Source organism: Phoenix dactylifera, chromosome 2, assembly GCF_009389715.1.
Source record: "Phoenix dactylifera cultivar Barhee BC4 chromosome 2, palm_55x_up_171113_PBpolish2nd_filt_p, whole genome shotgun sequence".
In the NCBI taxonomy this organism is placed as follows: domain Eukaryota; kingdom Viridiplantae; phylum Streptophyta; class Magnoliopsida; order Arecales; family Arecaceae; genus Phoenix; species Phoenix dactylifera.
The window spans coordinates 19,675,586-19,702,250 of NC_052393.1; the positions used below are offsets into that span (position 1 = coordinate 19,675,586).

Genomic DNA, 26,665 nt, shown 5'->3' on the forward strand with positions numbered 1-26,665 from the left:
CTAAATATCATTGGGGTTAAGTTTCGGGGAGGAAACCGAACGCGAGACAAAGACTCCGAGGAGCGTGGGAAAGAGGATGGAAAAGGGTGAGCTGCCTTCCAGCGCGGGCCCCACTCCCGGCCTAGAGACGCGTTGACTGGGGGGCGGGGGGGTGTCGGATATTCCGTGCGGAGATGCCGTCAGTCTTCCCGTTATTCCCGTGCTATTAATACCCCCAATGGCTCCGTCCCTTCGTTCCATCTTCCCCTTCTTGTTTTTGCCATACTCTCCTCTTCTCTCACAGCGTCGGTCTTCTTCTCCTTCCAAACTCGAAAGGGAATAGGTATGCGAACTCCTCCTCTTCCATGCTCTTCTCTTTCGTGTAGGAAGATTCTTTTGTGAGTCAATCTGATTTTTATGTTATTTAACCGGATCTTCTTAGATTGAGAATTTGAGATTATCAAATCTATATTTGTTTTTTCCCAAATTTCACACACACAGATTGTTTCTTCATAAATTTTTTTATCTAATACTTGATGACTAGTGTAGTTCTTTATTGAGTATAATGACTGATGAAAACGTTTGTGTGACGTTGAGTTTGAATAGGTTGCCGTTACGTTTTCTTTTATGACTAAATTATCTTTTTTGGTTCCTTTTCTCTATCAAGTTGCTGTGGTCCTGGAACTACTATTTTCTTTTTATTACTTTATAATTTCACGTTTTTTCTAAGTGAAACAGTCCCTCACAGAATGTTTTTTTGGGTATTTACGAGTTCGCAGTTGGTTTTCCGAGGAGTACGCTTTCTAATCTTTTCTCTAATTTAGCCTACTTTTTTCCTTGCCAAATCCCTTCGTTCGGCTCGACGAAGCAATAAAAGTCTCCATCTTGCTGCTTGTGGAGGAATCTCCGTACTTGCCCTCTCCCCGATTCGTCTATTCTCTTATTTATCTCACCCAATGCTTTTAACTCTTTGCACGAGTCTCCCATGTTCTAAATTGTTTCTCTTATTCTGTTTCCATGTCTAGCAAATGGGAACCAAGCTGATAACTTCAAACCTACTGATCCTTAAATTTATTGAACATTAGTACTTCTACATCTATTTTATTTATAATTTTGTACACAATTTCTTATCTTAATATATCTATATCAATTGCAGAATTTTTTTTGTGTGGAAGAAGAAGAAGAACAAGAAAGAGAGGAAGATGGCTAGGGAGCAGCTCCAGGTGCTGAACGCACTAGATGCTGCCAAGACCCAATGGTACCACTTCACGGCGATCGTCATCGCCGGCATGGGCTTCTTCACCGACGCCTACGACCTCTTCTGCATCTCCCTAGTCACCAAGCTTCTTGGGCGGATCTACTACCACGTCGACGGCTCCGACACCCCCGGCTCGCTCCCGCCGAACGTGGCGGCCGCCGTCAACGGCGTGGCCTTTTGCGGCACGCTCTCCGGCCAGCTCTTCTTCGGCTGGCTCGGCGACAAGATGGGCCGCAAAAGGGTCTACGGCCTCACCCTGATGCTCATGGTGGTCTGCTCCATCGCCTCCGGCCTCTCCTTCGGCCACAACGCCAAGGGCGTCATGGCCACCCTCTGCTTCTTCCGCTTCTGGCTCGGCTTCGGCATCGGCGGCGACTACCCGCTTTCGGCCACCATCATGTCCGAGTACGCCAACAAGCGAACGCGTGGCGCCTTCATCGCCGCCGTCTTCGCCATGCAGGGCTTCGGCATTCTCGCCGGTGGCATCGTTGCCCTCATCATATCCGCTGCCTTCAAGGACCGCTTCAAAGCGCCGCCCTACTCCGTCGACCCGGTCGGCTCTACCGTCCCCCAGGCTGACTACGTCTGGCGGATAATTGTCATGATCGGCGCCCTCCCGGCGGTCCTCACCTACTACTGGCGGATGAAGATGCCGGAGACCGCCCGCTACACCGCCCTCGTCGCCAAGAACGCCAAGCAGGCCGCCACCGACATGTCCAAGGTGCTCCAGGTCGAGATCACCGAGGAGGCGGAGAAGGTGGAGCAGCTCAACAACAACTCGTCCAACAACTTCGGCCTCTTCTCCAAGGAATTCGCACGCCGCCACGGCCTCCATCTCCTCGGCACCACCACCACCTGGTTCCTCCTCGACATCGCCTTCTACAGCCAGAACCTCTTCCAGAAGGACATCTTCACCGCCATCAACTGGATCCCCAAGGCCGCCACCATGAACGCCATCGAAGAGGTCTTCAGGATCGCCCGCGCCCAGACCTTGATCGCCCTCTGCGGCACCGTCCCCGGCTACTGGTTCACCGTCGCGCTCGTCGACGTCATCGGCCGGTTCAAGATCCAGCTCATGGGCTTCTTCATGATGACGGTCTTCATGCTCGGCCTCGCCATCCCCTACCACCACTGGACTACCAAAGGCAACCACATCGGCTTCGTCGTCATGTACGGGTTCACCTTCTTCTTCGCCAATTTCGGGCCCAACAGCACCACCTTCATCGTGCCGGCTGAGATATTCCCGGCGAGGCTGCGGTCGACGTGCCACGGGATCTCCGCGGCCGCCGGGAAAGCAGGGGCCATCATCGGCGCGTTCGGTTTCTTGTATGCGGCGCAGAACCAGAACAAGGCCCTGGCCGATCACGGCTACCCGGCCGGCATTGGCGTGAGGAACTCGCTCTTTGTGCTTGCAGGTTGCAACCTGTTGGGCCTCATCTTTACCTTCTTGGTGCCGGAGTCCAATGGGAAATCATTGGAAGAGATGTCCGGGGAGAACGAGGAGGAGGATCCGACAACCGAAACAACTTACAAAAGGACGGTCCCAGTTTAGTTTCAATTTCACCATGAATTAGCTGCAAGCATCTCCATGCGTGCCTAAGAATCTTTGGATGGCTATTATGGGAATCTATTAGTCCTGTGCTTCTCAAAACTTTTGAGGCCGTGTGTGATACATGGCACCTCTCGACTGTTCATCCTGGGTTCTCACCATATGCAAGTTTTTTTTTTTTTTATGTTTTTTTTATGTAAGTTTTATCAATAACAACTCTATATCAGCTGCTAGATTTCTTGGGGACGACAGAGCCGCATGCTCGCATTTTTTTTTTTCTGCCGGGTGTTACCTGGAAGAACAGAGTCTTGAGAGAATAAGCCATCGTGGATGCTCGCGGAATTGTTAGTTTATATGAACGAAGTCTTTACGGTATAATATATCCGCACCCATGTCTGCGTTAATGATCCGCTTTCAGTGCCTTGGGACAAAGAAGCCTTGTTTTAGAACTGATGCATTGATTCCTGGTTCAAACACGAATTAGTTTGATGAACAAATTGAGCCTTTCCTCAGAAAGAAAAAAGAGGAGGGTTAATATCCTCGCTCTGAAACTCTCTGGTATGTGCTTCTGAAATCAAAATTTTGATCAGGAGAAAGACCAAACCATGAGGGCTGCTCCCTGCTTTGCTTGGCATTCTGGAATTCTAAATTGTTGTTTCCTTGTTTCTGCCCCCTGGTTACCAGAAAACCAGAGCGGAAATCCTTGGCAGAGAATGTTGACCAGGGGCTTGTTCAGGATCCCACTAACAAGGTCAAGGCAGGTTTTAGAAATCAAATAATCTGATAGTTAACACACTGATCACCTAATCACTGCAACCTTTGTCGTGTTTCATTGAGGAAGCCACAGAGAGCTGTCAGCTCCTGTATATAGACTATTTTACAGACCAGCAGCGAATTTTCTGGGCCAGTTTGGACAGATTATTGAAATTGGGAGCCCTTGGTGGGTCAGCAAAAGAACTTCCTGTGGTGGAAACACCACTGCTATTAAATGCCACAGCTACTTGCTTCTCAGATATTTTGGCGAATTGGACTCAGGCTTGCGGTCCTGTTGATGATGCAATCAAAATGCTATAATTGTTGATCTCAGCAATCAGCTGGAAGTGAGAGCTTTTGCCCTTCTTGTTTTCTCATTATTTCATCCTTTTAGTTCTAGTGTGTGATTCGAGCAAGCATGTGGCCAATTTGGTACCGAGTCATAACTCGAGAGTTTCCACTAACACTCGTCCATCCGAAACGAGCCCTTCTCTCTGGAGGCTGGGGAATGGTGTAGCTGGACTCCTTTCTTTTCATAAAAATTCAGAGGTCCATACGCAGTAAAACAACGTTGGCTGGGGACCTGGACCGCCCCTCAACCCAATGCATACCAAAACTTTGGACTGGAGGTTGGAAAGCACTTAGGGTTCCTCCACTACTTAACCCAGTACACATACTTAGAAGGCATGGTCATCATACTTTCTGATTGTTGGTAGAGGCAGGCACCAATATTGTTCCTTCTATTAGTTGTAGCAGTACCGTATTTCTTTTAAAACCTATTCTGAACCAATTTCAGCATTCATTATTTCTCTTTGTAGATAAGAAATTCAGCAGTAGAGAGTGAGCTGCATCCCGGGGAAGTAGGGCTCTTTGACCTTAAGAATTGGGTTTAAGAATTGGGTTCTCATATCATAATCATATTTGCTTAGTAATTTTGAAGTAGGATCATCAATGAACTCTTCTGGAAATGATTGGAAAACTTGCTGATGTATCAAATGGAAATGAATCAGCAACTAGTTTAACCTTGTTATGTTGCTAATTTCTTTGCCGATCAAATTTAGAGTGAAAGTTTTGGATTCTACATAACTTTTATAGTATAACAACCCAAAATATCACCCAAAAAAAAATTAGTTAAACAATATTATATGAATTTCTTGGCCTTGTATAGGTACCGAAGATCTACCCAATGCATAGTCGATGTAAAACTAAACACATCACCCGCACGGGTCCTCATATACTCTCTTCATTTAAGCCGTAGCGTCCTCGTCAGGCTGCATTTCTTCTAGTCTACGTAAGCTATAGACTGGATTCGTTCTTATATCATTAGTAACAACCTAGAACCTCATGCAAGAAGGCTAGCCAGAAGGTATTTTTTGGATTTCTTAGCTCTATCCAGTGTAAAGCCGATGTGGGACAAAACATACGTCTGGATGGTCCTCACATGCAGTGCATGACTTCATAAACAGGGTTATGGTTACCAAATAGGTTATTGAATGGCTCAGATTTACATCCTGTGTTCTCTGTACCTTCTATGGCAGAGATCAGCTGCTCTCATTTCTGTGCACATGTCCATGCACATACTTGCTAACATGCCTACATATCAGTTCACCGGTTAAACGTTTTCAGCTTCATGATCTGATTGATGATTATTTCATTTGTTTACCTGTAGCATTTAGAGTTTTGATGCACCATTCATGGATCAACAGCACCCTATTAAAATCTGCATGCTTGGTGCTACTTATTTGGCAGAAAGAAATCATCTGCCAAAAGCCTCCTTTTATGTAGTGAAATAAAAAGAGATAAAGGCAACCGTCATAGAGACCAAGGAAAACATCAAAGAAGGCCCCTTTCCGGCAGAAGTTCTTTGGGGACGAAGCAGGAAACAACTTTCCCAGAGTATCCCACTCTGAACAAAGATAAATTTGAAGAGAGAAATGAAGGGGACTCCCAGCTCCTAGCATTGCTTTATATGCATGATTTTTAGTGATCAATTTACACATATAAAGGTGAGTGCAATAATTTAGTTGCAATCTAATAAGCACATTTCTGATCATCAGATGTGCACTTCTTTCTGTTTCTGAGAGAAAAAGGTGCATTAATTCACTCCCCTCACTAACATGGTGCCTGTGGATTATCTAAACTGCACATGAACTTTATCTTGAATGCAGCAGATGATGATTATAGAACTAAGATAGGAGGGTTAGCAATATAAAAGGTTGCAAGATATAGGGTAAACATAACATCACTCTATATAAAAGACTCAATAGTTAAGTGTCTTTTAAACAGTATCGTAGAATTGATTGAAGCAATTGGAGGAAAATTATTACCTGTTCTTACCTCAAGAAGGTGAAAATTATACCTGTTCTTACTTCTATGCGATTGTACCTTGGAATCGACTGAAATTTGGAGTGCTAGCTCTCATTCACTTGATGTCACAGCCCTTGAGGAAGATCTATGGGATATCTATACAAAGTGGAGAAAATCTCAATTGCCTAAGGATTTGCATCAGACGGCCTTCATGCTGATCGCAGCAGTTGTGCAAACTTTCTGGCAAATGCGAAACGATCGAATCTTTCTTAATGGAAGCACCTCTATAGCTGCCTCTGTTCACAAAATTATGCATCTTTTGAATGACTGGTCTATCCTCTGTGATCAGAAGGAGCTCTGTGCTTTTGGAAAGATGTGGGCCAAATTAAAATCCCTTCCTTCTGTTGTTAATGACACTTCCAGCAGCTGATTCAAGCCTGTTGGTGATTCAAGCCCTCATGTTGGTATATTTTCATTGCTAGAAGCATTAGGACTAATTGAGATGACTATTTTGTCTTTCCCATTTTTTGGTTTCTTGTTCTGACATCTGATAAGAATCTGGTGTCTGATATCTCCTATTTTCCAACTTCCCATTCTGTAAAATCTTCATCCCTTCTTCTGTAATTACTGTTCTTTTTAATAAATTGGTGGCAAAGCTAAATTCCCACTGCCTCCTTTTCCTCAAAAAAGAAAAGAAAAGAAAAAAACAATAAGAGATGGACAACCAGAAGCTATAGTCTCACAAACTCTCTGGAGTTTAGGGTCAACAGGCCTATAGTAAGGCTGGCAAGAATATTGTAAATTGCAGTTCTTGGCCTTACTTCAGTACCCAAGTATTCCTGATGTACAACCGATATGGGACTAAACATATGTATACAACCGCATGTGTAAATGCCCTAGCATCCTCGTTGTGGAAGATCCCAATCAAGATTATGAAAACCAAGAATTGATCATGGTCAGTTCTAGAAGGATACATGTTGAAGTGTCCCTCTAGACACATACACCATAAGTTAGGTTGTTTTGATACTTTTTATATTGACCTAAACCTCATCCAAAAGGACTAACTGCTGTATTATAATTGGGCGATCCATAACCTTGTTCGAGTGTCCAAGATCTGTTCCGAATGCACAACTAACCATGCAGAGGTCCTAACATTCCTGAGTGAAGTGTTAAACAATATATATATATGCATTGTTGCCTTATTTATTGACAACTTCAATCTTTTATTGTAGTTGGTTAGTCCGCATGGTTAACTAGAGCTTCAGCTGTTGGAGCACATGAATGGCAAACCCCTTCCAAATTAATTCTCTCTACATGAGTGGTTCAGGTTGCCTCTGAGGGAATGGTCTTATGTCTAATATATTGCCGACCAATTCCTCATTAGTTTTGGCCTTTCCCTAATAGTTTAGGTTTCTGGGTTTGTCAAATTAGTTAACAAAAAGCACTCAACAGTTTGTTTTACAAGTAGAGTAGATGATAAGTTTAAACAAAACAAGGCCAGGCCTCGTATTCAGCCTCTGATTGCAGCGGTTTAGGGCACATTTTGTCTTGGGCTCCTCTTTAGCCACAGACAAAATTCTCGTAGCTGTAGACTCGGAACATTTTTCAGTAACATGGACTAGAGGAGGTCTACACATCAACTCCATTTATGCTCTTTCTATGAACCTCGCTAGGTTGATGATCTAGTTGCTTACCCATTCTTCTTCAGGAGGCCACCACTGGATTGGCACATCTTCAATTATGTTCTTTACCTAGATTAATGTCTGACTGATGAGAATATGATTCCATGCAAACCTTCCTCTTGGTTTTACTTATTCTTTGGTGACTCTGAATATGGATTACATTTAAGGTTTCCCGTCTGAACTTTTTGCAGTGTCACCATAAGCATTCAGAAGAAAAGTAGGATAAATCTAGAAAAAATTGGAAATACAATAGACCTTCCAACAATAATAGTTAGGAACGCAATTTAAACCTTATATTACACTAACAGAGAATCAAAACTTACATATAAATTTATATCATGTATGTGATTGAACACCTCGTTCGGTATATGACAGTGGTTAAAAGCATCGCTCGCTAGAAAAGTGATGCAGTCGCAAATCTCCGTTCCGACATTTGCTCAGAGGAACTAAATGAAGCCTATAATTTAAGACGCAGCAAAGAAAGGTCAGCCATGGCAAGAGGAATTGAAAGAACGGTCGGAGAAGGGATGCGGCCGTCTCAGTAGGTTGCCAGGACCATCGCATAACTGAAGGTACCGTTAATCCGAGTCATCTCGGTAAGTAGCCAGGACCAGGATGGCCAAGACCTCGATTTATGTCAGCTAATTAAGAAGTAGATTGGATTAAGAAATCTGATCGAGATATCGGAAGATGTTGATATAGTGATTTTATCATATTGGTAAGCATCGTATACCGATACGAAGTAATATTCGTGCACTATATTTCAAACACTTGCTCAATAAGTGCAGAGCTATGCGATCATGACATCCTGTTTACACTAGCACGCAAGACTTAGTAAGACTTACATTGCAGAGACTGGGGACTTAAATACACGCGGGAACTGGCCCAGGAAGAGGCCTGGGAAGCAAACAAGTGAAAAAGAAGGGAGAAAAGAAACATCAAAAGGCACACAGCGTAAAACTTTCAGTAAGGCGCACAAGATCAATCAAAGCACCAAGTAATCCGGAGCTCTAAGCAGAAGCAACGGTAGTCTCATGGAGTTCTCCTTCGGTCTCCTTGGACATCTCCTCCAGCGACTTCCCCTTCGACTCCGGCACGAGCAATGAGAAGACGAGTCCCAAAAAGTTAGTCGCGACGAGGAAGAAGAGCGCGTTCCTGACGCCGATGCCGGTCGGATATCCCTTGTCCCTCTTCTTCGGGTCCTTGCTCTGGGCCGCATACAGGAACCCGAAGGAGCCTACGATCGCACCCGCCTTCCCGGCCGCCGCCGAGATCCCGTGGCACGTCGACCGCAGCCGGGCGGGGAAGACCTCCGCCGGCACGATGAACGTCGTGGTGTTGGGCCCGAAGTTGGCGAAGAAGAAGGTGAAGCCGTACATTACCACAAAGCCGACATGGTTGTGGGTCCAATGGTCGTACGGGATGGCGAGGGCAAGCATGAAGACGGTCATCATGAAGAAGCCCATGATCTGAATCCAGTACCTTCCCATGACCTCGATGAAGGCGACGGTGAACCAGTACCCGGGGACGGTGCCGCAGAGGGCGATCAAGGTCTGGGCGCGGGCAATCCTGAAGACTTCTTCGATGGCGTTCATGGTGGCAGCCTTGGGGATCCAGCCGATGGCGCTGAAGATGTCCTTCTGGAAGAGGTTCTGGCTGTAGAAGGCGATGTCGAGAAAGAACCAGGTGGTGGTGGTCGCGAGCAGATGGATCCCGTGTCGGCGGGCGAATTCCTTGGAGAAAAGCCCAAAGTTGTTGGCCCGCTCGTCGACGAGCCTCTGGGCCCCCTCCACGTCCTCCTCGATCTCGACGTTGAGTACCTTGGACATGTCGGCGGCCGCCAGCTTTGCGTTCTTAGCGACAAGGGCGGTGTATCGAGCGGTCTCCGGCATCTTCATCCGCCAGTAATACGTCAGCGCCGCCGGCACCGCCCCGAACATGAGGATGATACGCCAGACGTAGTCGGCCTCGGGAACAGTCGAGCCGGCACGGTCGACGCTGTATGGAGGGACGTTGTACTTCTTCTTGAACCCGCCCGCCACGATGAGGGCGACGGTGCCGCCGATGAGGATGCCGAAGCCTTGCATGGCGAAGACGGCGGCGATGAAGGCGCCGCGGGTGCGCTTGTTGGCGTACTCGGACATGATGGTGGCGGAGAGGGGATAGTCGCCGCCGATGCCGAAGCCGAGCCAGAAGCGGAAAAAGCAGAGGGTGGCCATGACGCCCTTGGCGGTGTGGCCGAAGGAAAGGCCGGACGCGACGGAGCAGACGACCATGAGGATGAGGGTGAGGCCGTAGACCTTCTTGCGGCCCATCTTGTCGCCGAGCCATCCGAAGAAGAGCTGGCCGGAGAGCGTGCCGCAGAAGGCCACGCCGTTGACAGCGGCTGACACGTTGGGGGGAAGCGAGCCAGGTGAATTGGAGTTTGGGTCGAAGTAGTAGATGCGACCGAGTAGTTTGGTGATGAGGGAGATGCAGAAGAGGTCGTAGGCATCGGTGAAGAAGCCCATGCCGGCGATGACGATCGCCGTGAAGTGGTACCACTGTGTCCTGGCCACATCTAGTGAGTGCAGGACCTTAAGCTGTTCTCCGGCCATGGTGGTGGTCGTTCTCTTCTCCTCCCTGTTTGTTTCCTTCTAGTCGAATCTATCCCTGCATGATTTAGAAAGGTATTTATAATTTCAGTTCTTGTAATTACTGAATTAGCACCCGGTTGTCTTGTTATGGATAGAATTTAGTCGCGAAAGCATAGTAAAGCATAATTTAGACAGCTTATATATTAACCATACTAATTTGTCTATAAGATTATATGAACACTAATTCCTCATTGTAGTGTAGAAATAGTCCATGCAACTTTAGTAACGAGCCCTATGTCTAATAAAATAACCTTTTTTTTTTGTTATTATGCATGGCAACTGCCTCATAACTGCCAAAACATTCAGCCCTCAGCGTAATATGAAAGTCAAAGGATATGCATAACAACTAGCCGTTGGATAGTTAAGATGTAGGTTATAAGGCGGTCATGGCAGGCATTAATGTTTAAATGTCCACCGTTGTTTTCTCTTGAAAAGGCATCTACTACTGCTCGGGACATATAATTCATTTGACATTGACCCGGCTAACTTATATGTGATTATAACTATATTACCTTTTAATGATAATTATAATTATATTGTCATGAAGCACTTTTGCAGAAATTATATGCATAAGAAAGCAAGTATCTCAAAAAAAAACTTTTAGATATGAAAGTTATTTACCATTATAACGATCTCTCAAGATATTTGAAAATGAGAGTAATTCTATATTTTTTTTAAGTCACGCATGTTTATAGAATGATAAATGGTATTGTAGATTAGATGGCGATATATGTGGTGGATCATTTTGGATTCTCTTTATTGGATTTTTCATTATTTTATTTGTTGGTTCTTATTGATGTATTTATTCTAGATTGATTTAATAAATTTAATTCATAAAAAAATAATAACAATGATAGAAATGTTGGAGAGGAGAAAACTTTGGAATTAAGAGACAGTGGCCTAAACTCTTTTTTTTCCCACTTATTAGGAAAAAAAAATGATCCAAACTCAAACCGAACAGCTTGATGAGAAATAGTAAAAGCCAAGGCAGTAAAAAGTCACCTAGCTAGAGAGAGAGGAGATGGCGGCGGGGAGGAGGGTGGAAGAGCCGAAGAGGAGATCGAGGACTGGTGGTTGCCTTCTTTCCCGTATGGCACAGCCGGTATTTATAGGCAAGAAAAAGCTCAAAGAGAATATGCCGCATCTTGTCATTAAATAAAAGTAGAATTATATTTATTGCAGGTCAACCATCCCCTCAGGCAAATTGCCCCAGCGCTCTATCCTCTCCGGACTTTGAAACCAGCTTTTCCACCTAAAAAGGCTTTCGAATTGCTCCATAAAATAACACAAAAATCTCTACCACAAAAAGTCAAATGCTTGGGTCAATGACTAGATAACGTCACTATTTTTGCATATTAGGAAAGGGACAATAAAGATTTACTTATCAAACCCGTTCTGCCATTCTTAAAGTCAATTCTTTTCTGAACAATTTTTCTGATCTTTTCATACATTTCATTATGTGATATCTAGTTTGACCTTTTACATCCCAAGACTACGCGCTCGGTCGACTGCCCACTTATCCCACCGTACCATGCTGATTGGGACTTCTAGCCGAATTTTCTCTCTTTCCAACCGAACATACTTCCTGTTGTATCTAAATTACAAAAGTCAAATGCTCTGTTTAACGAGTGCATTGCATTCATTATCAGAGGAAAAAAAACTAGCAGATTACATCACAATTTCATTATTTGCAACTGGATTTCGAATTTGGGACAGTGACAACATAATTTGCTTATTAAAAGCTGTTGAAATATTTGCAGCAGAAGAAAAAAATAAAAAAAAGAAAGAGAGAGAAATGACTTTATTTTTCCTGTTTCAATGCATTTGGTACATCTCATGATTATATATATATATATATATATATATATTTGTGTACAGACTCCATACAAAAAAAATTATACTGACCGATATATAATCACGCTAACAAAGAAATATTATGGGCTGATACAGATTGTTATGTGATCCCTAAAATTACGCCAACACTCCTCTCAAACTCAAGATAGTCTATAGGTGCCAACTTGAGTTGGTAAACTGGATCACAAATGTGCCCAAAAACTGGCGTACTAAATCAAGAGCTGAAGTAGCAGCTCAGAAGTTAACGTGATAGACCAGAAGCTGATATAGCAGATTAGAAGCTGACATTATAACTTAAAGGCTGATATTTCAGATTGATATGTCAAACTGATATGACAATACAAAATTTGATATGACAGAACGAAAGCTGATATAGCAGCTTAAAAACTGATGCGGCAGATCAAGAAGCTAACATAGCAAATTAATATGTTTGGCAATACTAATGTAATTAACTGACGCGGTAGACTAATACATCCATTTATATGACTAACTAACATAGCAAACTGATGTGTCTGATTGACATGACAAATTGAAGTATTTGCCAATGTGGCCGATTGACTTATATGATGATGTGGCAGCGAGAAGATACATATAAGATGACAATTGTAGTGAAGACAAAGCTCAAAGAGAAGGCAACCAAAGGTCGACGATCCTCGTAGATGGAGGCATCATAGAAGAGGAGTAAGTGACCTCAAATTGGATGATGAAGAAGATAGAGGCAGCAAATAAAATCGAAGATGGAGAAAGGGGCCGAGTGATGGCGAGGAGAGACGACCAAAAAATAGAAGCTAAGAAGAAAAGTGGTGGAGAGGAGCTATAGATCCATTAAAAAATAAATGTTAATATACCGAAAATAGAGAATATGCCGATCTACTAAGAAATTTGGCATCCTTGAATGTTGATTTATTAGTAAATAGAGGAACTGTGAATCCACCTAAAAATAAAAAATCTTCGAGTGTTGATCCTTATGACCCGAAATGATCTTTTTGATCTAAACCTTCTCCATTCCAACTTATACAACCTCGATCTAAATAGAGATTGTGAAGACCCATATGGACGCGTGTTTAGTCCCACATCAGTTATTCGCTAAGAAGATTTTGAGTACTTATATAAGACTAAAGAACCTAAAAAAATATTTTTTAGCTAGCCATTTTGGATGAGGTCCTGAGTTGTTTTAGAGATCTACTCTTATTTTGACCACGTCTGGCTCTTTTAAAAACTTGGGCGAAGAAACTTGACTTATACTCCACTAAGAAAGCCGAGACTCCTTGATCGATACCTACTCCAAATAAGGTTGGGTTAGGCCAGATTTTCAGAACAAGCCAGTTTCGCCACCCGTATCCACCGCTAGGTTGGATGGTGACCTTTTATGTTATAACAGGAGAGAGATTATGTAATTTTATTAAGAGGGAGAGAGTTACATAAAAAGTTGTAGGAGAAAATTTTGTTGACAAGACTTCATGGTAAGGAGAATTTTGCGAGACATCATAGGGTAGAGAGAGGCATCTTAGAGAGGTAAGAGGTATCTTTGTGAGAGGAGTCTTTTCTTTTTTTTTTGAAAAAAAATATTTTTCTCTTTAATTTTTTTTTTCTACTACTATTACTTATTTTAATTGGTGTTTGCTTTCTATTACCATTTTACAAAGTTTTGACTTTTTAAACTGGTTTAAGTTTAATTATTTAATCCATAGTCAAATGGAAACCACCATAGCCCAAAAATGGAACCGTCCCACTTGGTTGTAACGTCATTCCGTGAGCTTGCAAGCTAACCGTCTGACGTGCAACCATAAAAACGCTTGCGGACTTAAGCAATTGATTGCCACGTGAAATCTGTGAATGATTTTTCCGAGTCAGCACATAATTGCTCAGAGATTCTTACACTGATCATGTCCTTCAAAAGGCATGCAGACATCAGCTGATTCGCTGCATGGCTTCAAGCAACAACCTTCTCTATCTTACTATCATGCCAGAGGTGCCGGCTCCGTGCACATAAAAACAAAAATAATCTCCTTTCTCGAGCGCATTGGTTAATCTTGCAGCACTTAGTGTGATACAAAGAGGTGCTTGAATATTTTTAATATTTTGTTGATGACCTTTAACAAGCTGAAATCATTTTTTTTCATGTAAAGAACACAGAAGACGAAAAGCTATGTTCCTCTGGCTAAGGATACCGGAAGGTAAACCCTACTAAGAATCTATTTAGATAATTAGATTAAAATTCTATAAAATTTATAAATTAGATTAATACAATCGATAATATTATGGGACTACAGACGGGACTAGATCTATATTTATAAAGATTTAGAAATATAGATTTTTTTTCTCCCTATAAATCGGGCCAACCCAATCTAAAATTATTTCTAAAATTTTATAAATATAGATTTGGTGCAGCCTGGCTGTACTAGTCTAACTTGAATCTCATAGAATATTATCTTGGAACGGAAAAGTTGACCATAATTTTTTTCCTGGTTAGCATGTAGAATTATTTTTTCCTGTACGTAGAAAAGTTTAACCCACGTTCTCTCTTTCAATGGAAGCCATAAGTTTCCATTTAGCATGAAAAATAATTTAACATTATTTTCTCTGTTTCTCTTTTTATATCCAAGGGTGAAAAAAAGTAATTTCATGAATTGTAAAGAACATTGCATGGGCTCCACCCAGATCTCCATTCTTTCCATGGTTTGGATTCTCTGCAGTGCATTGCAGTGGCAGTCCATCGGTGGATGCGTGCCATCTCGTATATTTTTGATCGGACGGCTTGTAAACCCACGAGTAATCCGGAGCAGTCGACGAGAGGCGACCATGAATCAGAACAAAACAGCTTCCATTCTCTCTCGACTACTTTTTATCAGGATTTTTTTAAAAAGCATCACTAACATACTACTATTTTGCGAGCACTCATCTTTTTCATCATCTGCAGAGACTTTCTTATTAATTTATTCTTGCACATATGAATACAGAGGAGAAACAAACGAGAAACATGGAATGCAACAACTGGAACCGCCAAAATTTAGTTCTCTAGCAAAGACCTTGCAATTCTAGTGACATTCTCCTCGGTGAACCCAAACTTCCTGAAAGTATCCAAGCCAGCCCCGCTGGCTCCAAAATCCCTCACCCCATGAATCACACCACTCTCTCCGACGTACTCTCGCCACCCGATCGGTGATCCAGCCTCGACGCTCACTCTTTTCGACACCTTCGGAGGCAGCACCAACTCTCTGTACTCCCTGGGCTGGCCATCGAAAAGCCTCCAGCACACAAGCGACACCACCCTCACCCGCCTCCCCTCCCTCCTCAGCGTCTCCGCACTGCCCTCACAAAGACACAATTCTGAACCAGTGCCGATCAATATAATCTCCGGCAACCCATTGATTCCTGAGTTGTCACTGATAACGTAGCCACCTTTCTCTACTCCTGAAATCGACGTGCCTTCCAAGTTAGCGGCCACCTTCTGCCTCGACAATGCTACGACGCTGGGCGCATCCCTGTTCGAAATTGCGACCTTGTAGGCCCCGGCAGTCTCATTCCCATCGGCTGGCCGGAAGACCAAGAGCCGTGGAATAGCTCGAAGCCCAGCTAGTTGCTCTACTGGTTGGTGGGTAGGGCCGTCCTCGCCAAGCCCGATCGAGTCGTGGGTCAGGACGTACACAACTCCAGCATGGCTCAGAGCTGATAGCCTCATCGAATTCTTCATATAGTCGGAGAATGTAAGGAAGGTTGCCGCAAAGGGGATTAGTCCACTTCCATGCAATGCAATGCCATTGGAGATCCCAGCCATTGCGTGCTCACGAACTCCGTAGCGAATGTTACGGCCCTGTGGAGTCCCGGGCAACTGGAAATCAGCGTAGCCTTTTAGATAAACTTTGTTGGAGCTTGCTAGGTCGGCACTTCCACCTATCAATCCTGGAAGCGCCTCGGCAAGCTCGTTCAGGCATTTCTCGGAGTACCCACGAGTGGCATCGACAGGGTCAGATGTAGACCAATTCTGTTCAAAATAAAAGCTGCAACTATGAGCGAACCAAATTTGTGTTTCTTTCTGTCATCTGTTGTTTGCTGATAACGTAATATCAGAATTGATAAATATATGTAGTCGACTACCGGCAAGGACTCTTCCCATCCAGGAGGTAACCCACCATGGAGAAGGATCTTGAATTCCTCTGCTTCTTGAGGGTACATTGCTTGGTAGTGTGTTAAAGCAGACTTCCATTTCTTCTCTAAGTTTGCGCCATATTCTGCTTGCCTTTGCATCTCCCTGTCAAAATATTAGAGATGACCCAACTTGCAGGACTGCTGGAGGAAACCAGAAACTAGTTCATATATAGCAGTGGTGATAGAGTAGTATTCTAAAGGCAACTTAGGTTCCATTAAATCAGTTATCGGATGAATTACAGAGATGAAAACTAGAACCCTGAAGTATCGCAGAAATAAGTTGTGGAATATTAGCACGAGAACGGAAGCTGGATGTTTTTTTATAGCTGAACAGTAATCCATGTTATGTGTACCTGTAAACCATAGGAATGACATGAAACGGTTCACGATCCTCCCATTTAACTTTTCCTCTCATTTGCTTCACATCATCTTCTTCAAAGGTGCCATGATGTGCTTTATAAGTGCCTTCCTTTACAGACAACCGGCCAATCAATGTTTTTACCTGCAAGCACTCAAAATTTCTCACTATCTTCCGGAGAGAAGATCTAAATTCATGGCTTCTTGGTTAAACAGTCTGCTGGTTTGACAATTTGCCTCAGAACAGAGAAGAAAAAGGTAGGAGGGAGAGATGATCTTGCCTTAATAAAAGTTGGCCTTCTTGTCTCATTATGAGCAGATCGTATCGCCTTTCTTAATGATCCCATATCTTCATATATATTTTCCACCGTGATTGTATTCCAACCGAGAGCTTCAAATCGGGCGGAAATATTTTCAGAAAAACAAATTTTTGTGTCCCCATCTATCGTGTTATGGTTGTCGTCGTAGATCAATGTGAGCTTATTAAGTTTCCAATGTGCAGCAAGAGAAGCAGCTTCATTTGATATTCCTTCCATTGCACACCCATCACCCATGATGCAGTACCTAGATTGAGATTGCCAAATAGCAAGACGACTTAGTCTTTTGATGACATAATCTTGAATTCACTCCAAACGAAAAGAAAAACGAAATTATTAATGTTTTAATTGGCTTACGTCCGGTGGTCGACGAGGATAGCATTCGGTTTATTGAAACGTGCAGCTAGGTGAGCTTCAGCTAGAGCAAGGCCGACGGCATTTGCAACACCTTGACCAAGAGGTCCTATTGCAAACTTTGAAGGTTTAATTGTGGTGAACTTGCATTAAATTGTCACCTAACGCTAACTTCATTTTTTTCCCGATAATATTAACTTCATTTTGTGTAAATGGAGATGAAGCAACCATACCTGTTGTGACTTCAACTCCAGCAGTCAGAGTGTTCTCTGGGTGGCCGGGGGTGCGACTGCCCAACTTACAAAGCTGCTTCAAGTCTTCTAGCTGCAGAAGGGATTGCATTAATTTTACCAATATATATATTTTTTGTTTGAAATGCAAACCATTTCCTAATCAATATTTTCTGCTACTAGCAATTTGGAGGTTATAGTGCCTAACTTCTATATCACATATGTTAAAAATAGAGCTTCAATCCTACTTGTGGGATTTAAGCTCTTACCTTTTGAATAGGGGGGAAAAAAAAATTGCTAACGTATTGCTCTTTAGATCACACAATGATTGCTCTGAGATCTGTGCAGGTGGGGGAATGAAAAGATTCGCAGTGCTTTGAGATCTGTGCGGAGCACGACCCGGTGGGTGATGTTGCAAAAGATGATAAATCATTCTTTTGTGTGAAAGATGCAACCCAAACCCAAGTTATAGATTACTTGATCATCATAGCAAGATAAGTTGTCGAAAATTGTTTATAGATCATAGTACGTATCATAAGAGAATCTAAATCTAAATTCCAACATAATAAATCAAATTGTACAATATTCTCCTGATTCCATAAATTTAGCAGGAACAACTGTATATATATGATCCAATATTCTTAGATGCAGCGAACCACAACTACCAAAAACAAACGGAACGCTAAGATGATCCACATCACCTGAACTGAGTCAAACCCGGCAAGATGCAAGCACACATATTGATGCAGGCATCCATGTCCAGCGCTAAGCACAAACCTATCCCTATTGAACCACTTGGGATTCTTGGGGTTGTAGCGCATGACATGGCGGTAGAGGAGGTACCCCACCTCGGCCATCCCAAGGGGCATCCCAGGGTGCCCGGCCTTTGCGTGCTGGACGGCGTCGACGATCAGCATGCGAACGTTATCGACAGCCCTTCGGTCGATGGCGGTTTGGAAGAAGTCTTCATCTTCCAGCTTCTCTCTGGGCAGAGGACCATTCGATCTTTCGAGCTCATTTTGCCATGAGATCCTGTAGTCGTTGGAGGGGTGGAACCGGGCTCTGGTTAGGTGTGTAGGAGGCTTAGTTGAGAGACGTTTGGTATATGGTTTTGGGCGAGGGAAGGGCTGTGGGGGTTGGAAGAGAAGGGAGAAGAGAGCCATGGGAGGGAAGCAGAATTGTTGGAAGAAAGACGGAAGATGAAGGGAAGGGAAGGGATCCAGTTTTTAAGTACTTCTGCAACGGCTTTGACACGTAGTAAAGGCTGCGTGAAACGTGGCAGTCGAGGAGATCTAGAGATCCATGGTAAGCTCTCCTGTTTGCTTTTAGAGCGGCAGTGGCATGGAACGTCACTTCTTTAATCCCACGGTTTGGAAGTCGAGAAAAAGTACTTCAGGTTCAGGTCTATCATACGTGCTTGGGGGCCAACCAGGGTCACAGTTCTAACGGAGATTGGGCTGTGAACCATGGACACGAACTTAAAGCTCGACATGATCTCAAGTTTCTTGGGGTCAGCTCATTCATTTCCTCCGAGGCTAAAATTTTTGAAGTTGAGGTTGGCTCGTTTATAGCGATTCTTAATTAATGCGAGCTGAGCCCAAGCTTTTCATGAATGGCTCGATACATCTCCAGAGTTGTCCCTAACTAAAGCAAATATGTGCACTAAAAAACATGTGATTCCCGGTTATGGTCCTTCTTGCTGTTCTTGTTGTTGCTGGTTCTTATGACAATCGTAAATTTTGCTCAACCTCGGCTTGAAATTAGCCCATGGATAATAAGATTCATCCTTACCGTAGACCAGTTGGTCTCATGAACAAGTATACTTCATTTTACCCGCCATGACTTTGAAACAAATTTCAGGTTTTAATTAATTAAGGTTCCATGTTGGTGTTGGGCCAGTCTTTGGCAAGATTGGCTCTTTGGCAGACATCATTTCTGGTCAATTTGTGTTCAATAATTTGGCGAACTCTCTTCCTGGTCGTTAGACTTGTTCTTAGGTCGGATAGCCCTTTCAGATGAGTCTAGGCCTGAATTTGAAGCTCGGCAGTTTGGCCTGCGCTTGAAAAATGTCGCTACCTGTTAAAACCGGCCGGGCTTAGGTTTAGTTCAGCCCATTTCAAATCTTATAGAACGTATGCATATGTCTTAGGAAACTAATTATGGTAATAAAAAAAGTATTAATAGCTCATTTTTTATGCAAATACGCATTCACGGGCTTTACCCATCCTTTTCAAATATTTAATCTTTGTAAGTATTTTTTATGTTTTTAAACTTTAAAAAAAATCCAAAAATTCTCAGGCCTGTCCCGAAGCCTGATTAAGTGTAGGTTTAGGCCTCGAAAATAAGCTCGAAGGCCGAGCTGAGCTAGGTTCGGGCTTGACTAATTTTAGTTATAGCTTTGGCTGAGCCTAACTCAATCTCAGCCCGTCCCGTTTGTTAAATAGGTCTATCGGTCATGTTGCAAAACAGAAGAGAGAGTTAACTTTTCCTTCCCTTAATCAAAATTAACGGAACGACTCAGGAATCTAGGGCTTCCATTTACCATGAGTATTTGCAGATCATCCAAAAGAAACCATTGCATCTTGGAAGCCCCCACAAGCAGAGTTTATTAACGTGAATTTTAATGGTTCAATTCAGTCTAATGCTATAGGTGCTGGGTTTGTTAATGGGAATCATGTAGGAAGAATTTGTTGTGCTGCATCAATCCTTATAATTACAAATTCTATACCTATAGCAGAACTTATGGATGCATGGATGGGTTGTAAACCACTATTAGAGTGATAAAATGTTGTTAGAAGGCAACTCAAATAAAATGGTGAAACGGAACCTTTAGAAACATCGAGATGATATGCGCCATTCTGTCCAACTTTGCTCATCTTCGTTTGTCTCGAGAAGCAAATCAGGCGGCTGTTTGTTCGGCAAATATGGTCTGCATTGAACAATGTCAGAAATTATGGCGAGAGGACTTTCCTCCGGTTCTTGCTCAATCCATTAGTGCAGATGCTTCCAACATTACCTTCACATGTTTGTAGCTAGTGTCTTCACCCTATGTTACCAAAAAAAAAAAAAAAAAAAAGAACTTAAGGTATTATTTCTAAGCAAATTTTGGACAAATTATTACCCATTCATAAGAGTTCTACGGAAACTTGATGGCTTTCATGCGGCTTCCATATATATATATATATATATATATATATATATATATATATATATAGCTCCAAAAGTTCTGATTTACCAAAATAATTGCATCCATACTCCCTGCGGAGAAACTCCTGAGACCCTAAATTACTTGCTGGGGAGGTTGCAGAACGAGGATTGTCATAAATATCATAAACCTAACAGCTATTGAAACCCAGTCACAATAGGACTGCAAATGAAATCATGTCATCCTGCAACATGATCGCTTGAGAAAGGTGGAAGTTTGGGTTTATGCTAAGTTTAACGAGTCGTAACTACTAATTAATCCTGTCTCATGATAAGAACTTAAATATATTTCAAGGAAAGAACTTATAAATATTAAAGTGATGCTCCTCAACATGAATCCACCAAGTTCTCTGTCCAGTTTCTCATATGATTAATCTAAACGACATCATAACATCATCAGAAAGAAGCATTTCAGTTATCATGGATAACAAACATGAGGCAGTTTAGGTGCAGTAATACTTAATACGGCATTACATTGTCCAAGCAAACATATATTTGGTCCATACATAAATAAAAACACGAGACACTCGGTCACTAGCTGATTCAATAGCACAGAGACAGCAAGCTGTCCCATCCCGTAGGGGCTTATTATGGCTTTTGCTATATAACATCAGCCTATATTATGTCAAACAGCTAGTTAGCTGGTTTAGCTGGATGCAGTTTGTTCCATGATTCAAGATCAATGGAATGGTGACTGTCAGTACCCGCTCCACGATATTCACTTTTGTTACCATTTCTGGTTGCATCAAAGGGGTCTCCTTCTTGATCAACAGTGTTGTCGATGCCTTCATCTCTGCTGGTTGGATCACGGGCGGCTTCATTCAAACCAGAGTTTCTTCCACCATTAGGATTCTCCAGTAGATGATGCCTTATTGTGGCAGTCAAGTCCTCTACCTGATGATGCTTGAGACCTTCATTCATAGCAGACCTTATCTTCCGATGGTATAAAGCTTCATTGGATGATGCAACTGCAACAGTGGCAGGCACAAGCAAAACTAAGACAAAAGCAAGGCTGAGGAGCGTCATGGTCACACCTTGTAGTTTCTAGTTCGAAACACAAGATTACGAAGCAAAAGAAGTGTATTAAGATTGCATGATAGACAAAAGAATAAAGTGGTTATGCTCCTTCAAACTGATAAGTTTACCAAAGCATGTATTTATAGACATCAAGAAGTTCATAATAATAGAGGTGGGTAAAAAGGGTGTGGTAGTGGGTGAAAAACAGACAACGTGTTAGGAATTTTCCAAACCCTAATCAATTGGTTGCATGGAATTTGCAAGGGTTTACTGCCCAATACTTCATTCCTGGTAGGTTTTTCATTGCACCTAGTAATGATAGGGTAATTAATGAATTTGGTAATAAGTGGAGGAATCCACTCACTTAGTGGCAAAACTATTGCGATATCATGACATAAACCTAATTATTTCTATTTTTTTAGCAACCCACTAACTTAAAAGTCGTTTTCTCAAAATGAGTCAATGTAAATCCTTTGATGGATTTAGTTGTTGTGTGTTTAGATGAACTAAATCATTTTTTTGAAAAAACATCATTTCAGTAATTAATGGCCGGCATGGAAGATTACATAGCATGACTATTTTTGCTTAATCGTTGGGTGTTTAGGTGCACTACATTAATCTTGAAGGAAAAGAAATCATTTGGATAATTAATGGCCGACATGGAGGATAACGTGGCTTAACCATTATTGCCGGTTGGCTGCCCAACAACTAAATGGAAGCCTTATACCACAAGATAAAAAAGAAAAATTGGAAAGGAAAAAGAGGAAGCCTTATAACCATCAATAGTTTGGCATGAATTGCAATATTTTGCACAATATTTGCAAATGTTAGTTGAAATGCTGATTACTTTCTATTTAAATATTCAGAAAAAGTTGAATGTGAATGAAAGTCATCAGCACTACGATAGTTACTCTACGCTTTGGTTACTCTATGCTTTGGAGACCTCCATATTTGAGGGATATAATTGATATTTGATTATAATCAACACCACACTACAACAAATCTGAGTTTTTCCGACTCTATTTTTCTGAGCCAACCTTTTCCGACGCTTCCCCCTAGCGTCGGTAAAGCTTCAGCAACGACGATGCTTAAAAGTGTCATTAAAAAATTCAGAAACGATGATGCTTAAAAGTATTGTTAAAAACTAAACATAAAACCTTCCCAACTGCTCGCCCGGCCCCCTCCCCTCATCCTCTCTCGGTCGATGCTCTAGCTGCCGACATCAAACTTTCACCTCCATCCCGAGCCCCGATCGGCGATCGAAGATTCCGCTTCCCTACCGCCGTCGACCTCGCCCTCGCCTAAGATAAGCCTCCTCCTCCTCCTCCTCCTCTTTGTGTTCTTCTTGTTTTTAACGCTCGCCCGACTCCCTCTCCTCAGTCATTCTCTCTCGGTCGATGCCCTAGCTACCCTTGTTCTCTCCAGCGCCGAGCAACATCCGACGCTAAGCTCCTCTCCTCCTCTGTCCTCTCCAGCACCGAGCGACCACGCGTCCGCAACCTCCTCTCCTCCTCCCTCCTCTGCGGCGCCGACCTGGAGAGCCCTAGAGGTATTATGTTCTTCCCCTTTTTCGATTCCCATCTTCTCTCCTTCCTCTTCTCCTTTTTTGTCTGCAGTGATCCCTTGATTTCGTTCAGTTTGATCAGATTCTTGGTATGTTTGATTGAATCCCTCTTGTATTTGATCATTTGGGAAGAAACCCTTTATTGGATTTTTATTTTTGTGGATCCGTAGAAGGTATTGGATTAGGGTTTTTACGGTTATAGCAATGTCTAATATTTTTCTTTCTCTTATTCTGCCTTAGTACTGCCCAACAGAAGTTAGATTAATTATTTTAACAGAATATCTAATATTCAAATCTGATTGTGGGGAAGAGTAGAACTTGTGAACTAATTCCAAAACAAATGTAATGGAAAGCAATCGAGCAAAACTTTTGGAGATCTCATTTATTTTTCCTATTCATATCCATTAGCCATAGATCATGGCTAATTTTTTCTCAAAAAAATATTGCTTAACTAGTTCTGTGAAAACATCTTGTCATTTGTCTGAAATTGAATTTGGTCGATGGAAATGGATTAAAAGAGATGGAAGCAGATAGAAAGTACCTGATACAAAAACAAGAAGGACTAGAAGAAGATAGGATAGCTTGGCCATCTTCTTCTATGACAGATAGAAACACTACGTTGTTCAAGCTTACCTCTGCTTTGGTGGTGAAATAGATTAGATGACTTCATATTTATAATCACTTGATGCATGATCTGTCGTAGATTTTTTTGCCATTTTTGGATGATACATTTAAAGAAAGTGATCTTTAAGAATTTTCTTTTTTTCGGGTAAACTTTTAGGGCCCATTGGTTGGAGGTAATTTGGCATGAGAAAATAAATGCCATGTCAGATTATCATATTTAGTGCGAAAGTGATATCAGATATTGTAACATAAATGATGGATCTCCTATATATTTTCAGATATTATCAGATTACCACAAACAAACAAACCCTTAAGATTTTTTTGGGTTCTCCAAGATGTGATAGTTTTTGGATGGCAAAGTCAAGGAAGGAAAAATCTTCGAGATTTTATTTTCTAGCAAGGATATTCAGCAATCCAAGGATATTCGCTCTAGATATTCAGCAATCCAAGGATATTCAGCAAGCACCTTTACAAATATTATGCAGTCTTATGTTGTCCATTCCTTCTAGTCCTTACCTCGATGTGTCATTACACTTAGACTAAATCTGAAGGTCATCCAGTGAAAGTTCTTGAGCTGACATCATCTTCAGCTTCTGCAGTTAGAAATCAACAGACGGCTTATATGCTTTTTTGACTTATATGCTTCCTTCCTTCCTTATTATTTTAAGGAAACATTAGGGGCCTCAATTTTCTTTTGTTTAACCAATCTTGGAAATAGGTTATTGAATTGACTCATACTTCAGGCTCCATGAGTTATACAAGGCGTAGAGCTGAATTCGTAAGTTTTTTTGAAACTCTTTAAATTTATTTTAAATTGTTCTATTATATAGCATGTATACTTTTGAAATATACTTTTTGTTGTAGATAGATGATAATGGAAGCAAGTCTCGTAAGGTGGAGTTTTATAAGATGACTCACACCCACCGAGATGGCAGCTTTGATCGGAAGGAGTCAAGAGATATAGTTGTATATATTCATCCTTGACTTATGCAATAAATTTTTTTTGTTCTATTATTGGCATACATTAATTTAACTTTTTCTTTTGAGAGATATAGGACAGAATAACAAATCTTATTTTAGAGCGCGTCAGGGAGTCATCATCATCTGACGTGACCAATCATATTGAAGCTCAAGTGCTCGCTGAGTTGATGGGCCCAGAGCATTATGGTCGAGTGAGGGGTTACGGCGTTGGAGTTACCCTCACTCAGTTGTCTGCAATGGGCATGTATACAAGAAATGCCAGATAAGGTAGTAACACTGCAGAAGTTCGTCATCTTCAAGCAACTATTGAAGAGCTGAAGTAGAACTAAGAAAATTTGCAGTCTCAGCTTGCGAATATTTCATCTTTGTTACAACGATTTCTCTCTTCTCAGGTAAATAACTATATATATTTGAATACTTTACATATTATCAATTATGATGTATGAGTTAATGTATCACATTATTCCTAACTTCTAAAGTTTCTCTTTTTTTTTTGTAGATTTCTGAGACTTCAAACACTCGTAGAGATGATGATGATGGAGCTGAATCCCGTCCCTGATATCATTATGTCTGGAAAACAAGTATTGCCAGGTCTAAAAAATGAGGAAGAGTTTTGGAATAAAGAAAAATGAAAGTTTTGGAGTTAAAAAAGGGAGGAAAAACGATCAATAGCTAGAAGGCACAAAACATGGAGTCACTTTGCGCATTTGGCATGCTAGTGGATTCATCTAGTGGTGCATATAGGTCTGGTATCCCTCTGCTTCTCGCACCAACATACTTAATGCCACAAATATAAACTATGAAGTTTACACTTGCAATTATGCATTGCATGAATGAAACATTTCAAATTGTTGGGTGGAAAACTCTAGAAAGATTTATATACTGGAGTTCTTTCTTGCTGTTGCACTCATTCTCTAGTTTCCTATTCTTAATTAGAAGAATATAGACGTATAGACACATAGATATATAGATATACACAAACACACAAGATTTTGATCCGCTAGAAATTAGATGAAGTAATAATGGTGGTTAACTATTCCCATGCACGCCTGATAGGCCTCCTAGAACATTCTTACTTTACCACTTGGTCATAATGCTATGTAGATGAATGGTAGACTATGGTTAGCACTTTATGTTCTACTCCTTTCACGTTATTATATGATCAAGCGCTAAATATTACTAAACAATCATTTTTTGATAAGAATGTCACAACCTAAGACTTTACCCAAACATGCTAGCCAGAAGGTATTAAGTAGATTTTTTGGCCCTGTATAAGTATTCAAGATCTATCTAGTGCATAGCCAATATGTGACTAGACACATGCCTACATAGGTTGTTACATAATTCCCCCTCTAAACTCTGACATCCTTACTGCTAGGATAAGAATCTAAATTAATTCAAATCTAATCCCAGGCACTACTTAGTGCATAACCGATGTGCTTGTAATTATATTTGAATAGATCTAGATTCTTAGCCTGGCGAAAATGCCAAGACTTAAATAAAAAAGTTGTGAGAATATATACATGCATATGTTTAGTACCATATTAGCTACGCACTGGATAGATCTTGAATACATATATAGGGCTAAGGAACAAAAATAATACCTTTTGGCTAGCTTTTTTGGATGAGGTATTGGGTTATTACAAAAAGGCTATAGTAAAGTTTCATCCAGAAACTCTGCAATGACAATCGTTTTGCATCACAAAGCATGGTAAAAAGTAAGTTTCAACTTGGACGGCGTTTCACATTGTAGTGTTATATTGGATTCATCCTTAATAATCCCCCCCCACCAAATATTGTCTGATTATGGTGGAGACCACATGAACAAACTTTTTAGTTCGTTTTTCACT

The 26,665-nt window shown here is 41.7% G+C and overlaps 4 protein-coding genes across 6 annotated transcripts; 1 reads left to right on the plus strand and 3 right to left on the minus strand.

Annotated features, from left to right (window-relative positions):
• The first annotated feature begins 224 nt into the window (after window positions 1-224).
• Window positions 225-3,037, plus strand: LOC103719440 (probable inorganic phosphate transporter 1-8). Of its 2 annotated transcripts, none has more exons than XM_017845804.3 (2): window positions 225-322; window positions 1,136-3,037. In XM_017845804.3, the coding sequence occupies exon 2, from the start codon at window positions 1,182-1,184 to the stop codon at window positions 2,787-2,789; it is 1,608 nt and encodes a 535-aa protein (XP_017701293.2). In that variant the 5' UTR covers window positions 225-322; window positions 1,136-1,181; the 3' UTR covers window positions 2,790-3,037. The 2 variants fall into 2 exon arrangements, with proteins under 2 accessions (XP_017701293.2, XP_017701294.2); XM_017845805.3 differs by lacking the exon at window positions 225-322 and adding an exon at window positions 342-887.
• A 5,424-nt stretch (window positions 3,038-8,461) lies between these two features.
• On the minus strand, window positions 8,462-10,125 carry LOC103719449 (probable inorganic phosphate transporter 1-3). The gene has a single exon (XM_039123623.1). The coding sequence runs from the start codon at window positions 10,123-10,125 to the stop codon at window positions 8,539-8,541; it is 1,587 nt and encodes a 528-aa protein (XP_038979551.1). The 3' UTR covers window positions 8,462-8,538.
• A 4,903-nt stretch (window positions 10,126-15,028) lies between these two features.
• On the minus strand, window positions 15,029-18,588 carry LOC103719448 (transketolase, chloroplastic-like). Its single transcript, XM_008808698.2, has 7 exons — window positions 18,127-18,588; window positions 17,429-17,519; window positions 17,199-17,304; window positions 16,806-17,088; window positions 16,521-16,669; window positions 16,117-16,270; window positions 15,029-16,003 (listed from the first exon to the last, which is right to left on the minus strand). The coding sequence occupies exons 1-7, from the start codon at window positions 18,586-18,588 to the stop codon at window positions 15,029-15,031; spliced, it is 2,220 nt and encodes a 739-aa protein (XP_008806920.2).
• Window positions 18,589-21,022: 2,434 nt separating this feature from the next.
• On the minus strand, window positions 21,023-23,860 carry LOC103719439. Of its 2 annotated transcripts, none has more exons than XM_008808688.2 (2): window positions 23,752-23,860; window positions 21,023-21,597 (listed from the first exon to the last, which is right to left on the minus strand). In XM_008808688.2, exons 1-2 carry the CDS (start codon window positions 23,798-23,800, stop codon window positions 21,263-21,265), a joined length of 384 nt encoding a protein of 127 aa, XP_008806910.1. In that variant the 5' UTR covers window positions 23,801-23,860; the 3' UTR covers window positions 21,023-21,262. The 2 variants fall into 2 exon arrangements, with proteins under 2 accessions (XP_008806910.1, XP_038971517.1); XM_039115589.1 differs by having other exon boundaries at window positions 21,023-21,624; window positions 23,752-23,857.
• Between the last annotated feature and the right edge of the window lie 2,805 nt (window positions 23,861-26,665).